Source organism: Aquarana catesbeiana, linkage group LG05 (genome assembly GCF_042186555.1).
Source record: "Aquarana catesbeiana isolate 2022-GZ linkage group LG05, ASM4218655v1, whole genome shotgun sequence".
Lineage (NCBI taxonomy): Eukaryota > Metazoa > Chordata > Amphibia > Anura > Ranidae > Aquarana > Aquarana catesbeiana.
The window spans coordinates 95463507-95482236 of record NC_133328.1 but is presented as its reverse complement, the minus strand read 5'-3'; the positions used below and the strand labels follow the sequence as shown (position 1 = coordinate 95482236).

Genomic DNA, 18730 nt, shown 5'->3' with positions numbered 1-18730 from the left:
CACAGAATCACTGCCGATGTGTGCCACAGGGAGCGCGTGGGAAGCACGATCACGGAAGGACATCAACAGACGCCCTCTTTGCAATGTGCGATCGTGCTGTAGCCGTCAATCGGCTATAGCACGGTCATGAAGAGGTTAAACAAAATGCGTAATACAATGGAAAGAGTTCAGTGGAAAAAGCAATTTCTGTGTAACAAGAGACTGAGAACACAGTTTGTACGCAGCAAACATTCACCTACACTTTCATCTCATCTCTGGTTTGCAATAAGGCCTGGCTCACACCTATGCGTTTAGTGCTTTTTGCAGAAAACGCACTACAGTCCATGTAACATTGTTTCCCATGGGACACGTTCACATCTATGCTTTTTTCAGCCGCTGCATTTTTGGAAAGGGTCACTTTTTTGCCGCAGTATTGCAGCGTTTGTGTTTTTAACCTGCCCAACAAATTAGTTCAAAAAAAAAAGAAAAAAAAGGCATAAAAAATTCAAAATGCATAAAAAAAGCGTGAAAAGAATGTCAAAAATGCGTGTGCAAAAACGCACCACAAGAAACAGAACAAAAGCAAACTGTAAACTGCACCAGGTATAAATGAACTCCAGGCCAAACTGATTTCTCATTTTAGATTAAGTTTACTGTCCATGTTCTTATTGGGGAGATCTCCCCTTAGTTCTTGTCTCAATGTTATTATCAGAATAGGAAGAAAGGAGGAGTGTCTTTACCAGGAATATAACCTCCCTCCTTTCTTGCTGTATCCAAAACAAAAAAGGTTTGGCTATACATGTACTTTAAAGTGGTTGTAAACCTCAGACATGAATTATGAACAAAGCATATCCCTCTATAGTGTGTACTTGTCTCAATCTAGAGCATTAAAGAGGAAGTAAACCCTAATGGGTTTTACTTCCTCTTTTTTCCCCTGCAAAGTAAAAGCATAATGGGCTAGTATGCATCGCATACTAGCCCATTATGTGGCACTTACCTGCAAACTAAGCCCGCGTTATCCCAGCTGGTGGCCGCATCGATATTCGCCCCTCTTCCTTCCGGCGTTGTGGACTCTGGCTCTGTGACTGGCCAGAGTTGCGTGGGAACAATCAGTCACGGCACTTGCTAGTGCAGAAACGGCACGGAGGGATTGACGTCGGCGCAAGCGTATATGATAAATATCTTCTAAACCATGCAGGTTTAGGAGATATTTACAGTACCTACAGGTAAGCCTTATTATAGGCTTACCTGTAGGTACAAGTGGTGTAACTAGGTTTACAACCACTTTAAGTGTCATTGCTGTTTGCTGCTTCATTCCTCTGCCATCTGCACTAGTCACTTCTGAGAAGTTTTTCTGACACCAAGAGGAAAAAAAGTTGACCGGAGAGGATATCCAGCACACAGCCTGTCATTGAGAGCCTCAGCTCGGTTCTTGTGTGAAGAGGGGTGTGCTTTCTCTCCAATCAGCTCTTAGAGCTTTCCACCCTGAGCTCTGCATAATGCAACTTCAGCTCTCTACCCCCTTTTTTTCCCCCGATAGCTCAAACAAGCTTTATAAATGCTGTGCTTTGAACAGATTTAGAGAAGAGAAGGCTGCAGGCACAGGTACAACTTATGTAGGAGGATTTGTTTCATCTCTGTTTATCAGCTGAGGCCAGTCACTTCACTGGGTATATATAGGAGTTTCCAACAACTTTAAGGTTTATTTTTTAGGTTACAAAAGAAAAGAGAAAAAAAAAAAAAGCCACAACCATAATGGCTGTAGGTGAAATTCTGAAACTAAAAGTAGAACTACATAAATATCGTATATACTCAAGTATAAGCCGAGTTTTTCAGCACATTTTTTTGTGCTGAAAACGCCCCCCCTCGGCTTATACTCAAGTTATCTGCCGCTTTGTCAGTATTGATGCAGTGGGGGGGGGGGGGGGGGGGGGGGCCATATTACGTCGTACATTGTCCCCTCCGATTCACAGCAGGGCTGTGTGTATAGGAAGTCTGCGCCGTCCTGCTTCCTCCTCGTCTGTCTGTGATGGACGGACGAGAAGGTGGCGGGACGGCGCAGACTTCCTATACACACAGCCCTGCTGTGAATCAGAGGGGGCAATGTAGGGCGTAATATGCCCCCCCCCCCCCCCCCTGCATCAATACTGACACGGAGGATAAGGTACTTGGGCACAGCGAGGCGGCAGATGGGCACAGCGAGGCGACAGATGGGCACAGCGAGGCGGCAGATGGGCACAGCGAGGCGACAGATGGGCATCATTGACCATCTTTTCTACTTACAGTAGCTGCTGCATTCTAACCCTAGGCTTATACTCGAGTCAATACGTTTTCCCGTTTTTCTGTGGTAAAATTAGGTGCCTCGGCTTACATTTGAGTCGACTTATACTCGAGTATATACAGTAGATCCTGAGAAATGGTAAAACTCTCCCCATAATATAAAAAGAAAAATGAACAGAACAAGGAATACCTTCCCCTATTCTTATATGTTAAGGCCTCTTGCACACTGATGCCTAAAAATTCAATCTTTTTAGGCATACAGGCTTTTTTTTTTTACCGATGTAAATGCAGCCCATTGTTTTTAATGTGCCAGTATGAACACAGGTGAATAAATTGCATGACAAGGCGCTCCAATGTGAACGAGGACTTACGCATGGAAATATGTGCATACATGTGTATCCTTTTTTTTTAATACACATGTGCATAAAACGTACAAATATGTGCATTTACTATACTGCCCATCTTTGCTTTTTTTGCAGGAATTTTCTGCCAGGAATCTGTTCATACATCAGTACCGTGTGCAAGTACCCCAATATGTAACAAGAAAATTAAGAATATTCTAAACAAATTATAATTTTAGCAAGAATGTGTGTATACCAAGTGAAGTACTAATAAACACAATGTAGAGCCTTTGCTCTCCACATTACATTCCAAAACTATTCCCCAGAGTGGTTTGGAGACTATATAGGGGCTGTAAGTGAAAACACAATCACACACATTCCTCTTTTTCTGCCATTTTCCAAATGGAAAGTCCTCTACGGATTTCATTTAGAAAAATGTGCCAGAAACTTTCACACCCTTCACCCTACTGTAATGGGAGAGAGGAAATGTAAAAGAATGATAAAACTTCAGCAATGCCAATGAGATCCCAATGTAAATGTGCACCTTTAAAATAAAAATATTCCTATTACAAGTCCCTGTATAAAACACCCATCATCTGATGACAACCAACAATTGGGAACTAGAAAAAAAAAAAAAAAAAAAAAAAAAAGAAGTGGAGCTAGAGACCCTTTAAACGCTCACTACTCAGCACTCAAACAAGCTGAATAATTTCCTGAAACAGAGGTTTCCGGGTGATAAGTAAACCAATATTTAGCAACATAATAAATAATGTGGTCATCACTATACTATAATGGTATCCTGACACACCTACTCACATCTATTGCCCTGAAAGTCAGCCCACACAAAACCTACCATTTACAAACAGAAATATAGAAACGTAGTTTAAAAATTTGATTTATGCAAAAACAATGTATATTCTAGAATATATATGTTCATCATCCACTTTTGATATTAGCATAGAATTTAAAAAAGTAGTATGGACTTGTAAAAAAGCAAACATTTAGACTCACCTCCATGCTCAAGCATTGATCTGCATAATTGCTGTGTGTAAAAAAGCTATATTTTTCAGGATACTGCCTAAACACAGCTAAACTTTTCTGGATGTTCCCTAGAACAAGGCAAACCTTCACTTTTCAAGCTCAGGCAAACTTTAGCGTGTTACTAAACCCAAAAAATTAAAATCAGTCTGTATATGCAGTAAAGCATGCTTGTTTTACCCCTTAGTGTGGAACCTAAGGGCTTAATCCTCTGCATTGTGTAAAAAGGCTGTTTGATCCTGTATGCACAGATCCTCCGCTTCTTACAAGGTATCCAAACATTTCCAGATAAGACAGAGTTACTGGAGTCAGGCTGCACATGCTCAGTTTGGTGTGTATTGCTAGAGTTTTTTTTTCCTACTTCGGAGAGTGCATGTGATCAGAACAGGGCCAATCAGCACTGTCCAGACAGAGGGTCAGGGGTCCTGCATCCCGATAGGACAGCTGGTGTAGTATGAAAACTCCTCCTACAAGCTCAGGCACCAACTGAAGTTATAAGACTGTTATATACTGCCAATGAGAAAAGGTATTTAAAAGTTTATATTTACTAAAACTATATTTTTTCTATGTTTCATTTCCATGTTCTGTGTACTGGGAATGCAGGGTCCTCGGTTTAGTAACACTTTAAGAGAACAGCTCAAAAAGCTGAATTGGGGAGGGGGGGGGGGGATGCTAAATAAAGCTCTACTCAGGCTGATGGAATTCTATGACTGTGTATGCTGCATAGTAACAGGTTACTAAGACCCCTTTCACACCGAGGGCGTTTTGCAGGCGCTATAGTGTTAAAAATAGTGCCTGCAATCCGCCCTCAAACAGCTGCTCCATTGTCTCCAGTGTGAAAGCCGGAGGGCTTTCACACTGGAGTGGTGCGCTGGCAGGGCGTCAGAAAAAGTCCTGCCAGCAGCTTCTTTGGAGCGGTGAAGGAGCGGTGAAAGAGCGGTGTGTGTTTATGGAGATGGGTGGGGGCCATCTTGGCCTCACTCGTCTCCATACCCAGCCACGACAAGGACCCGATCGCCTCCGCTGCTGCCGATGGCTATGGCAAGCCGCGGAGGGCATGGAAGAGCGGCGGGCCGTCTCCTGCCGCTGATAACAGTGATCTCGTAGCGAATCTGCCGCTGAGACCACCATTATCGTAAACACGACCGGCTCCTGAAGAGATGGATATCTCGGTTGTGGCAGCAGCTGCTGCTGTTACCGAGATATCCATCTTCAAAGTGCCGACGTATATGTACAGGAGCCAGTCGGCAAGTGGTTAAAACCCCCAGAGAGGGAAGGGCAGGAGTGGAAGCCAGACAGGTATGCTGCATGCAACCTGCTGATAGGAGAAGGATGCAAAATGAGAGATGACCTTATCAGTCTCTTATTGCTCATTCACTATCCAATCAGCAGGCTCAGAGTGGTGAGAGGTTAGCACAGACAAGAAGTCTACATTCGCATAAGTGATTAGAAGACCCTGCAAATTTTCAGTGGTAAGAATCTGCACGTTCCTGCGTCTAGAATGACACGGTGGCTGCTCAGCTCATACAAAATGCATCCATTACAGGTAATCGCCAGCTGTGTGAACATTGGCTCCCGCTGCTGTCAATTAAATCCAGTGACACGGAAGCTGGGGGCGGGGCCGAAGCCTGCTGTCTGTGTCAATGGATGCCGCAGGACTCAGGAGCACGTCCGCACGGGTGCCCCCATGGAATGCGGCTCTCCGTGGGAGCACCCAATGAACAGGAGGGGCCAGGAGCACCGCCGGTGGCCCCCAGAAAATGAGGATCGGGGCTGCTCCGTGCAAAACTCTGTGCAGGCAAGTATAACATGTTTGTGACTTACAAAAAATAATAAATAAAACAAACCTTTACAATCACTTTAAGGGGCCGTGGTACTCACATATTGTGGCAAGTGTTTAACATGGTGCACTGCTGTCTGAATGCACATATCTTGTGAGTGAACATAAGCTTTTCAATAAAGAGATTTTGTGCTATAACAGTGAAGTGCTATGCTATTTCTACTTTTTTAGCGGAGGAGCAAGTAGAGGCTGCATATTGGTGGCAATTTACACAAGAGCCAGTGGAAAGATCCCCAGGAGGGAGAGAGAAGACCTGGGAATAAACCCCTTAAAGGGGAAGGAGCATTTGACCTACTGCTTACACTAATAGGTCCATAAGTTCAGGCGAGGGCACATGATAGATGGTGGTGGGACTCATTTGTGCCATTGACCCATGTGAAGCAGTAAAGAAATAGTATTTTTCATCACTTTGAAAAAGGCACGATTAAAGGGACTTGCATGATTTGTATTATTTTTGTCACTTTAAAGGGATAGCTCACCTTTACCACAAAACTGCCTATGCAGATAAGCGCCTGAAGATAAAAACAAAGATAAAAACAAACTACGCAGCTCTGACTAAAGTTGAATAAAGCCCTTCTATAGGTGTAGGCCATTTACATACCTTATTAAACCTGACTGGAATACTCCCAGGACTTTGCTCACTCCTGTGGTGGTTTAGGTGAGCAGTGATGACTAGGCCTCACTTAGCAACATCCTGGGAGTATTCCAGTCAGGCTTTATAAGGTATATAAATGGCCTACACTTATGGCAAGGGTATTTATTTATCTCTAATCAGAGCTGCACAGTTTGTTTTAATCTACAAATAACCCTTACCTGCATAGGCAGGTTTTTTGGAAAGGTGAACTATCCTTGTAAAGATAAGTGTTTTTGTCACTCATCAATGTAAATGAGTGCATGTATCTTTATTTGATTAATCCAACAGTGAGATTGGTTGTTTTGAGCTTTTTTTGTGGATTCATAGTAGTGTTATTTACTTATTATTTAATTTATTTTTGGAGCACTCACAATAGCCAAGTAGGGGTAATAGGTTTGAGACACAAAGGGCTGCCAATGCACCGTAGCAGATGAAAGTCTGTATGATCCATTTTCAAAACTCAGCACACCACAATGTGTAGTATGTGCGCCGTGGCTGCTACACGTTGTACAACACTGACAGTGTGTTGGGGTGCAATTCACGATGAATGTTACCACAACTCACTACACACACAGCATGCACATTGCCCTGCGTTGTGGCAATGCACCTGGCATTACGGTACACATTGTCACAATGCAGAAGTGTAAAACGGGTCTTCACAGACTCCTTGATCACCTACTCACTAAAACAGAAGTGAGCAGCCTGGAGGTGGAGAGGTGACCCTGGAAACTGCAACACTGTATCAGGAAATAAATGCAGCAGAGGTGTGTGAAAAAGAGCAAAGAATTTCACATTTTGACAGGTAAAACAGCTCACATATTTATTTCAACTGCAATATATCAGTCAACCTGGATTTCAACTCTAAGTTAGCCACAGACATAAAATGATCAATACCAAATGCAGACAGATTTTCCAGGATCCTTAAATGATCTTTAAGCCTATGGGTTGCATCTCACCCAAACAACCTCAGAGGAAATGGCAATCAGCTATACTGGGCATTCTCAGGTAGTCCCTACTGTTTTCCCTGAGATAAGCCGGGGAAAAAGGCGCCTGGTTGTGTTTCATCTTCCTGCCAGCATAGGCATGAACATGGACGCTCAGACAATCACGGCCCTTGTATACTGCAGGCCCTGTTCACTGACCTCCCCCACCAAGATGAACTTTGGAACACTAAAACTGACACAAAGTATTTGCCCACATCCAGTGTTACATGTACAAATCATGCTTTCTCAGCCTGGAAAAAGTATTCAAACACTTCTTACTGAATTCAAATGAACATTATATACAGTGGTACCTTGGATTACGAGCATAATTCGTTCCAGAAGAATGCTTGTAATCCAAAGCACTCGTATATCAAAGCGAGTTTCCCTATAGAAGTCAATGGAAACTCAGATAGTTCGTTCCACAGTGATTTCTATGGTATGCAGTACCGCATGTGGACAGAGGTGGGGGTGGGGTGCCAGAGACACTCGAGCGGCTCCGAATGTCACCGGCGCCCCCGCACCTCTGGCCAAATGCGGTACTGCACACCGCAGAGGCTTGAATCCTGCTCGTTTAGCCTAACAGCGCTCCCAAACAGAGTTAGGACTTTTAAAAAATAATGGCTTGTATTGCAAAACACTCATTAACCGCGTTACTTGCAATCTAAGGTATTGCTGTACATGAGTCCATTCATTTTATCTTTATCTGGGTCCAAGGAGGTCTGAAATGTATTCCATCATACATGATATTATAGAGCAGAGGTTAAAGAGTAACTCCATTTTTGTTGAGAAAAAAAAACAAAAACATTCCCCGCTGGGTGATCTATGTACATTGCAGGAATTTTAACAAACTTTGTTGCAAATGCCTACCTTTTGTTATTCTGAAGAAATATCTGTTAGTTTGTTTGCGTTCATGGGCTGAATGATAATTATAAATCCATTCACATACAGATTCAATCAGCTGCTGCACCTGCAGGGCTCTGAGGAACGTGGCAAGGTCTGCATCCCTTTAGACATGATTTCCCTTTGGGAGTACCTTACCAAAAATGACATTTGTGTTGCAGGGGATGCTCAAAATCTGACTTAGTGCAGACTTCTGGGAAAATCAGTACATTAATCACACAAAGCAGGAAATGACATATCTGGGGGGCATTCTGTACACCATCTGTGTACAGAATACCCTCAGCAATTGCAATAAAACTTGATTCGCAATTGCACATGCTGTTTTTTTGTTTTCCTAAGAAAGTGGAACGACCCTTAAAATTCCTGTATAATCAGAAGTGAAAAAAATCTGCAGTGCTAGCGTCTATTTGAATCCCTAAGGCTAGGATCACACTTGTGTGATCAAAGACATCGCATGTGATTCGTAACGCATTGCTGTGCAGAACACATGCGATGTCTGTGCGAATTCTGCCAAAGAAACCTTTTTTGGTCCCCACAGAAATCGTGATCTGATTCCTGCACCATTTCACAGTTGGCACTGCGATCTACGAACCAATCTGCGGGTGCCATTAACTTTACATTGACACCCCAAGCGGTTTGCAGATGTTAGTGGGAACCAGTGTGCAATTCAAGTGCGATGTGGGAACCAGCACTGAATTGCAGGTTTTCCCGCAACGCACCTGTGTAACCCAGGACTAACTTTATAGAAACTAGGTGCACAGACATTACATTATGGGCTCATTCAGACAACTGTATGCAATTACTGAATTTTTTTTAAAAGCAGTATCTTTCCAGTGGAAGCTTGCAGAAGGAGAATCCTGCGTTCAAAAGCTGTACGCATGTGACATTAGTGATACACCATTATGGGTTATGTGCTGTCACTGCCCAAGGTTGACAAGTCTATGTCAACAACAATGTGTAGCCAGTGCTACTGATCAGGCATTCCTGATGTTGGCATGCCAGCTCTGAATCATGCAGCAGAGGTGGAGGCGCATGCACAAAGTGACCTGGGCCTCCGGTCATTCACAATCAGCCAGGGTTATTCTTTGCATGTGTGGCGCCCCATGAAAGGCTCATTCAGGACCAACATCAAAAGCATGTGTGATCAGCAATGCAGGCTACACAGCGACAATAGCCAATAGGCACATCAATGCTGGTGAATGCAGCGCAACATTACACTGCCAGGTGTAGCTGTCTGACTAGATCCATAGATCTGTATTGCATTATTTTTATTATACAGAATTTATATAGCGCCAACAGTTTGCACAGCACTTAGAACATTAGGGAAGACAGTACAGTTACAATTCAATAAAGGAGGAATCAGAGGGCCCTGCTCATTAGAGCTTACAATCTAGAAAGGGGGGGGGGGGGGGGTTGAATGGTACAAAATTTAATAACTGTGGGGAATGAGCTGATGGAGAAAATAAAAGTACAGTTGTTAGGTGTGGGCAGAACAGGCTTCTGTGAAGAGAAGGCTTTTCAGGGATCATCTAAAAGAAAACAGAGAAAAATAAATCTGATAGATTAGGGTCAGGAGTTCCATAGGATGGGAGAGGTTCAGCAAAAGTCCTGGGAGGAGATGACAAGGGAACTAGAGAGCAGGAGGTCTTGGGAGGAACAAAGAACAATTTGGTTGGTATTTTGAGACTAGGTTAGTGATGTAGCTGGGGACAAGTTGTGTGGGTGGATTTGTAAGTTATTGTTAGTATTGTGAATTTATTTGTTGGGTGAGCGGAAGCCAATAGAGGGATTGGCAGAGAGGGGTGGGTAGCAGACATTGAACTGTTTGTAGGGTGGATGAGTCTGGCAGCAGTATTCATGATGGGTTGAAGGGGTAATAGCCTATGTAAAGGTAAGCCAATGAGAAGGGAGTTGCAGTAGTCAAGGTGAGAGATGACCAGGGAGTGAACTAGAAGCTTTGTGTTGTCGTTGGTTAGAAAGGGGCGTATTACATCTACAACCTTAAACTGCGGGGATGGGCCGATAGTTGTGCCATCAATCTTGACAGAGAGATCATGGCAGGGGGCGGAAAAATTATGAGCTCAATTTTGCATAGATTGCGTTTAAAGAAGTGGTGTGACATCCAGGCCGGTATGTCTGTTAGTAAATTAGAGATACGTGAGAAGACTGAAGGAGAGAGCTGAGGGGTAAAGAGATAAAATTTGTGTGTCGTCAGCGTAGAGATGGTATCAGAAGTCATGGGATGGGAGGCCATCAGCTGACCCAGGGAGGAGGTGTAGATGGCGAATAGGAGAGGTCCAAGAAAAGAACCTTGGGGGACCCTGACAGAGAAAGAAAGAGGAGAGGAGGAAGTAGAATTATAAGTAATGCTTAAGGTGCTGTTGCATAGGTAGGATGAGAACCACAGATTCAAATCTACATTGCTGTGTACATCTGTCCACGCCATTTTTAACGCCTATGTGAATGTACTCTTAGCTGTACAGAAATTGCATGATGGAACTATCAACACAGATCTGTGCCCAGGTGCTGCAAAGACTCAGTCAGTCCTTTTCTGCACACTGTGGTCCCTTTGGGAAGATATCCACCTCAGAGTGACAATGTCAAGCTTTGGGGAAAAAGACAAGGAAAATCTCCAAAAGAGACACAGATAACAAGTAAAGAACCTCAGCCTTCTGCTGCTGTGTTGTCCCTAAGGCTAGAAAAAAGCTAGCAAAAACAAGTGTGATCAACTTTGAAAAATTGATCTTTACATCCAAAATGGTACATATGTGGGATAAATAAAAGACCCTAAAATTAAATAAAACTTTTTATTGATAAAAACCAGCTGCCTGTAGCAATGCACACTAGAACAAGGTTTCTGGCAATCGTAGGGACTGTGGTGGAGAGTACGCACTACTAAACATCTTCATCAGCCATTACAAGGGGTTCTCCTATAAGTGGAATAGAAACAAAGGGTCCAGAGTGTTTAATTATTGGGTAGAAAACACCAGAGATTGTGTGTGAGTTATCACAACACACAGCAACATACATTACATGTGCAGTAACGTATATTGTACAGCCAACATGTACAGTAATGTACACTGTTATAACAGCACGGTATCAGTTATTTTGAATAGCACATCAGCAAACAAGGGCAACGTATATGTGCTACAAACGCACTATTGTGTGTTACGACAAAAATTTCTAACATGTTCAATTTTTGGGACTTGGTGCCTTAAACGGCCTTCACACATGTATTAAAGCATTATACAAAGGTAAATGGGGACTAAAGGTGGGTGGCGAGACAAACTAAACCCACCAAGGATTTTGCCCTAAGGTGAGCTGATGACTAAAACAGCCCTGTCCAGCTGCAAGGCTGTCAGACATCCAGTCCTCCTTCATTCTGTAAATCAGGCAGAATGTCAGGTGAGATCAAAATGCAGATCTTGCCTTTAGGCCAAGTCACATGGTGGAACTTTAGTTACTCTGTGGGCGGTTGCAAATTTCAGCATTCCTAAAAACATTGGAGCAAGGTTTTTTTTGTATTTACCAACAAAAAAGCTACATTATTCACAGAAATAAACCCAACTGCACACTCCTAATTACAGCTGCTGATACACAAAGGGAAAGAGCAGAATAATGAACAAACCCAAACCTCCCGATCATTTTCTATTTGAGGCAGAAAAAAAAAAAATAAAAATCGAGACAGTCAGTTAGTAGGATGCAATAAAGTGTGATAGAGTGCAGATGGCATAGAAGACATAAAACCTGAACTCATCACTACTAAATCTTCACTAGGAAAATGCAGATGAACTTTCCAATCTAAAAACAATTGGACATGAAGCGTTACCTGCATTGTAGCAATCCGCTGCCAGCTTATTCAAATGAGACTTATTTACTAAAGTTTGACATGATTAACCCCGTCTGTTGTCATATACATTGAGGGTCTGCAATTTTTTTTTTTTTTTTGTGTTTATCTTATAAATCAAATGCATATTATCTGGGGTACAACTGCTACATTTAACACCATCCAGCTAAGTTAATACCCCAAATGTACATTGAGGCTCCATGCACGCTACTGTTTTTTTAAAGCTCGTAGAAGCTGTTATTAGCATTTTGTTTCTGCTCCTATAACAAGCATGTCCAAAGTCCGGCCCATGGGCCAAACGCGGCCCACGTTCCGGTTTAATACGCCCTCCCCCCCGGTGATTTGGAGATATATATATCTTTGGTGGCCCCAGGGCCACCAAAGGTATTATATACTGTATTTATGGGCGCTGCCTCATAGGGGGCAGGACGAGTGACATCAGATTACATACAGGAGAATCTCCTGTTTACTCAGCGGCGTCTGTAATGGGAAGTCCCGTCTCCTGGGCTGCCATTGGACAACTGTTCTGTCTATCACAGGAGGCGGGACTTTGTATTAAAGATTCTCCTGTATGTAGTCTGTTGGCGCTCTACCTGCCCTCCCCTCCCTGTCTCCTCTGAGGCTGCAGATGGAGATCGATCAGGCTGCACTCATGGCAATGAGTCTTCACACTTTAGAGCTTGGCACTATTTCTGGTACCTGGGAGCTGACAAAATCTGTGATAAGCACCCATCACTAGTCTCAGCTGGTAGCCCATCAACAAAGAGTACAGCACAAAACCAGGCCATGCTGCAGGATACGGAGGACACTCTTCTGGGAAGGGAAGTAACAAAATATAGCAGCAGCTAGGAGCCAAGTGAACGAAGAGATTTTACCCAGTCCAGTTTGACCCCATATATCCACCCCCTGGTTATGCACTACTGTGCAATGCCCCAAAACTTCCTGGGATGTGTTGACAATTGTACCTCAGGAGGCCGCAGGCAGCGTAATCGCCTGGGCAAGAAAATCTGGAAGTGTGGGGCTGGATTTAAAGGAGAAGTCCTGCCACCGTTAGGACACACGGAAACCAAATGTTTTCTATGTGTCCTATTTACACTGCAACACAGTCTGGAGCTGTGCTGCACTGAGCTGTGATTAAACACAGACATGCAGTGGTTTTATTGCAGCGCACAGGATGGGATTGTACATGACAGCAACGCAACAATTCGCTGTACAGGGACATGAATACAGTGTCACTTTGGACACTTCAAATCGTTAGGTGAAAAAAAAAAAAGGAACTAAGTGATGAGCTGAAATGTGTCCAGCCATCCCACTACTGTAGGATCAGTGTGGATGGAGTGGACTACACTACTGAGGGATCAGTGTGGATGGAGTGGACTACACTACTGAGGGATCAGTGTGGATGGAGTGGACTACACTACTGAGGGATCAGTGTGGATGGAATGGACTACACTACTGAGGGCTCAGTGTGGATGGAGTGGACTACACTACTGAGGGATCAGTGTGGATGGAATGGACTACACTACTGAGGGATCAGTGTGGATGGAGTGGACTACACTACTGAGGGCTCAGTGTGGATGGAATGGACTACACTACTGAGGGATCAGTGTGGATGGAGTGGACTACACTACTGAGGGCTCAGTGTGGATGGAATGGACTACACTACTGAGGGATCAGTGTAGATGGAATGGACTACACTACTGAGGGCTCAGTGTGGATGGAATGGACTACACTACTGAGGAATCAGTGTAGATGGAATGGACTACACTACTGAGGGATCAGTGTGGATGGAGTGGACTACACTACTGAGGGATCAGTGTAGATGGAATGGACTACACTACTGAGGGCTCAGTGTGGATGGAATGGACTACACTACTGAGGGATCAGTGTAGATGGAATGGACTACACTACTGAGGGCTCAGTGTGGATGGAATGGACTACACTACTGAGGGATCAGTGTAGATGGAATGGACTACACTACTGAGGGCTCAGTGTGGATGGAATGGACTACACTACTGAGGGATCAGTGTGGATGGAGTGGACTACACTACTGAGGGCTCAGTGTGGATGGAATGGACTACACTACTGAGGGCTCAGTGTGGATGGAATGGACTACACTACTGAGGGATCAGTGTGGATGGAATGGACTACACTACTGAGGGATCAGTGTGGATGGAATGGACTACACTACTGAGGGATCAGTGTGGATGGAATGGACTACACTACTGAGGGATCAGTGTGGATGGAATGGACTACACTACTGAGGGATCAGTGTGGATGGAATGGACTACACTACTGAGGGATCAGTGTGGATGGAATGGACTACACTACTGAGGGCTCAGTGTGGATGGAATGGACTACACTACTGAGGGCTCAGTGTGGATGGAATGGACTACACTACTGAGGGATCAGTGTGGATGGAATGGACTACACTACTGAGGGATCAGTGTGGATGGAATGGACTACACTACTGAGGGATCAGTGTGGATGGAATGGACTACACTACTGAGGGATCAGTGTGGATGGAGTGGACTACACTACTGAGGGATCAGTGTGGATGGAATGGACTACACTACTGAGGGATCAGTGTGATCAGACATAGCAGTATACTTTGCTTATCTGCTATGTGTCTGAGAAGAGGACCTGTTGATTCCGGTGTGTTGATCCCCTTCACCTCTACACAACACACGTATCCCTCCTCCTCCTTATATTATATAGGGGGGGGGATGTCTGCTCCTCTATATAGATAGTGAGTGTTGTCATCCTATCAGAGGACGAGCACTGACCGGGAACAGCGCCCCCCATCCAGTGAGCGGTGCTGTGCAGTGGACTGTTGGGGGATTACACACACTGTAACTTTCTGGCTGGACCCAGAGGGGGGAGGGGAGATCCCCGTACTACAAGTCCCGGAGCCATCATTGAGAAGAGAAGTGATGATCGGGGCCGGGAGATGAGGGGTTAAGGCGCGGGACGGCGCCGTGTGTACGGGGATAGGAGGGAGGGAGCTAACCCCGGTGACATCACTCCTCTCCCTCTGGCTGTCAGTGTCAGCTGGGCGCGGAGTGACACACTTCATGGACGTGGCAGCGCTCACCTGTGTGCCAGGCTCTGGTCACATGACCTCCGCTCCGGCTCCACCACCATCCACTTCCGCCGATCCTCCGGGCCCTGGGACACTTCTAACGCTCCGCCACCGCCGTCCCCCGCACTCTCCTCCGCCGTCGCCAACTCGCAGACCCAGCAGATCCCTCCGAGCAACAGGACCGCAGCCCCACCCCCAGCAAAGGGAAGTAGATCCGGCAAGAGCTACCTCCAAATCCCGGACTGGATCGCTCTGCTCACGGAGAACTCACACAAAACCCCCCATAGGGGATTCCGACCCGATCCCCGCTACACACAAAGACCGGGGGGGGAGGGGACCAGACTACACACTCTGCATCATCACCTGCCTGGGACTTCTCTTTGTTATTAAACGTAGTTACACACAGTGACTGGAGACACCACATAAATCTATGGGGGGAGAGATCCACCGTACACATCTAGGGGGAGAGAGATCCACCGTACACATCTAGGGGGGGAGAGATCCACCGTACAGATCTAGGGGGGGAGAGATCCACCGTACACATCTATGGGGGGGAGAGATCCACCGTACACATCTATGGGGGGGAGAGATCCACCGTACACATCTATGGGGGGGAGAGATCCACCGTACACATCTATGGGGGGGAGAGATCCACCGTACACATCTATGGGGGGGAGAGATCCACCGTACACATCTATGGGGGGAGAGATCCACCGTACAGATCTAGGGGGGGAGAGATCCACCGTACAGATCTAGGGGGGGAGAGATCCACCGTACAGATCTAGGGGGGGAGAGATCCACCGTACAGATCTATTGGGGGGATCCACCATACAGATCTACGGGGGGGATCCACCGATCTACGGGGGGGGGGATCCACCGATCTACGGGGGGGGGGGATCCACCGATCTACGGGGGGGGATCCACCGATCTACGGGGGGGGGATCCACCGATCTACGGGGGGGATCCACCGATCTACGGGGGGATCCACCGATCTACGGGGGGATCCACCGATCTACGGGGGGGATCCACCGATCTACGGGGGGGATCCACCGATCTACGGGGGGGATCCACCATACAGATCTACGGGGGGGGGATCCACCATACAGATCTACGGGGGGGGATCCACCATACAGATATACGGGGGGGGATCCACCATACAGATCTACGGGGGGGATCCACCATACAGATCTACGGGGGGATCCACCATACAGATCTATGGGGAGGATCCACCATACAGATCTACGGGGGGGGATCCACCATACAGATCTACGGGGGGATCCACCATACAGATCTATGGGGGGGGGGGAATCCACCATACAGCTCTATGGGGGGATCCACCATACAGCTCTATGGGGGGGGGGGGATCCACCATACAGCTCTATGGGGGGGGGGGAATCCACCATACAGCTCTATGGGGGGGGGAATCCACCATACAGCTCTATGGGGGGGGGGAATCCACCATACAGCTCTATGGGGGGGGGGAATCCACCATACAGCTCTATGGGGGGGGGGAATCCACCATACAGCTCTATGGGGGGGGGGAATCCACCATACAGCTCTATGGGGGGGGGGAATCCACCATACAGCTCTATGGGGGGGGGAATCCACCATACAGCTCTATGGGGGGGGGAATCCACCATACAGCTCTATGGGGGGGGGGAATCCACCATACAGCTCTATGGGGGGGGGAATCCACCATACAACTCTATGGGGGGGGGGAATCCACCATACAGCTCTATGGGGGGGGGGAAATCCACCATACAGCTCTATGGGGGGGGGGAATCCACCATACAGCTCTATGGGGGGGGGGGAATCCACCATACAGCTCTATGGGGGGGGGGGGAATCCACCATACAGCTCTATGGGGGGGGGGGGGAATCCACCATACAGCTCTATGGGGGGGGGGGGAATCCACCATACAGCTCTATGGGGGGGGGGGGGGAATCCACCATACAGCTCTATGGGGGGGGGGGATCCACCATACAGCTCTATGGGGGGGGGGGGGGATCCACCATACAGCTCTATGGGGGGGGGGGATCCACCATACAGCTCTATGGGGGGGGGGATCCACCATACAGCTCTATGGGGGGGGGGGAATCCACCATACAGCTCTATGGGGGGGGGGGAATCCACCATACAGCTCTATGGGGGGGGGGGAATCCACCATACAGCTCTATGGGGGGGGGATCCACCATACTGAATAAATATATACACACACATACATATAAACAATATAGATGTCTCAATGGAAGGGACTGGCATCAGCCTCTGCTGGGAGGGGAGTACAAACAGGCAGGCTGGGGGAGAGAGCAGAGTGAGCAGATCTCATCAGCCTGGGGGTAGAGAAACCAGAATATTCCTATTACTGAGACAGATGGGTGGGGGGTAGGAAAACATTGTCTGACAGGTAAAGCTTTTTACCCATTTCATGTGAGCTGTGTGCCCACAGATCATTCATAGGGCTACTGAATACAATAATATCCATTACACAATCCACTACAGGAAGAATACATACAATGTATCCATGTTCTGGAGTGACTGACTCGGGTAAAATACACCAGTCTATGGGTGATGCTCATACAAGGCATGGTGGCTTATGTCCATGAATATAGGCTACCTAACCTGGTAATACTTGTATGTGGTCATCAGAAGTACTTGCACTGAAGGTTACAAAGAAGGCTCTACAATTTGACCCAACAGGAAACTAAGCATGCGTACCAGTCTGCACTGGATAACAATGTTTGCATAAAGAAAGGTTTGTTCAACTTTTACGCTTTTAGCAGTATTGAATTAAAAAAAAAAAAGTTAAGAAAAAGACAAAGTACAGCATATATCAATGCACTGGTCTTGATTTAATAAAGGCATATACACTGTTCACTAAGGAAATTTACCCAAGAGCTTAGCGAATGTGAAGAAATTTCACTTTGCAAAGACCCCAATCAAGTTCCAGGGGAAAAAAAATGTGCTTGCACGTTTGGATTATGGGAGTCAGAAAAGTGTCACCTCATTCACTGAGCCAAGGGGAAAATTCTAGAGGTTGATCGATATGGGTTTTTCTCTGGCTGATACCGATAGTTAGAAATTGGGGCGGCCGATATATGAAGCCGATTTTTGTGGGCGATATTTTAGGCAGATTAAAAAAAAAAAAAAAAAAACAACACCTCACCCACTCCTCCCTGCTTGCTCCTGTCACTCTACCAACACACTTGATGTCCTCAGTACAGGTGGCACTGGTTTGGAACAGGCAGGTGGCACCGGTTGGCACTGGCAGGTGGCACCGGTTGGCACTGGCAGGTGGCACCGGTTGGCACTGGCAGGTGGCACCGGTTGGCACTGGCAGGTGGCACCGGTTGGCACTGGCAGGTGGCACCGGTTGGCACTGGCAGGTGGCACCGGTTGGTGGCACTGGTTGGCACTGGCAGGTGGCACTGGTTGGCACTGGCAGGTGGCACTGGTTGGCAGGTGGCACTAAGATGACACTGGCAGGTGGCACTGATTGACAGTGGCACTGACAGGTGGCACTGGTTGGAGGAGGCACAGGTTGGCACTGGCACTGGCAGGCACTGATTGGCACTGGAAGGTGGCACTGGTAGGCATTGGCAGGTGGCACTGGTTTGGAACTGGCAGGTGGCACTGATTGGCTTGGCACTGGCATGTGGCACTGACTGGAGGTGGCACTGGCAGGCAGCACTGGTTGGCGGTGGCACTGACAGATGGCACTGACAGGTGGCACTGACAGGTTTCACACTGAGCCGAGTGTAAACTGTGTGTGAAACAGAGAGGATCTGTCAGAATTTAGCTTAATG

At 46.5% G+C, this 18730-nt stretch overlaps 1 protein-coding gene across 10 annotated transcripts in view; it reads right to left on the bottom strand.

Moving 5' to 3' along the window:
- KMT2C (lysine methyltransferase 2C) overlaps positions 1–18730 on the bottom strand; it is a 454559-nt gene that overhangs the window by 375033 nt on the left and 60796 nt on the right. Inside the window, exon 1 of one of the 10 annotated variants that reach the window (XM_073629971.1) lies at positions 14937–15117. The exons of the other annotated variants lie outside the window; for them this stretch is intronic. Coding sequence (XP_073486072.1) covers positions 14937–14986 — 50 coding nt within the window. The 5' untranslated portion in view covers positions 14987–15117. Of the gene's footprint in view, positions 1–14936; positions 15118–18730 lie in introns of those variants that run through there. 10 annotated transcript variants of the gene reach the window in all.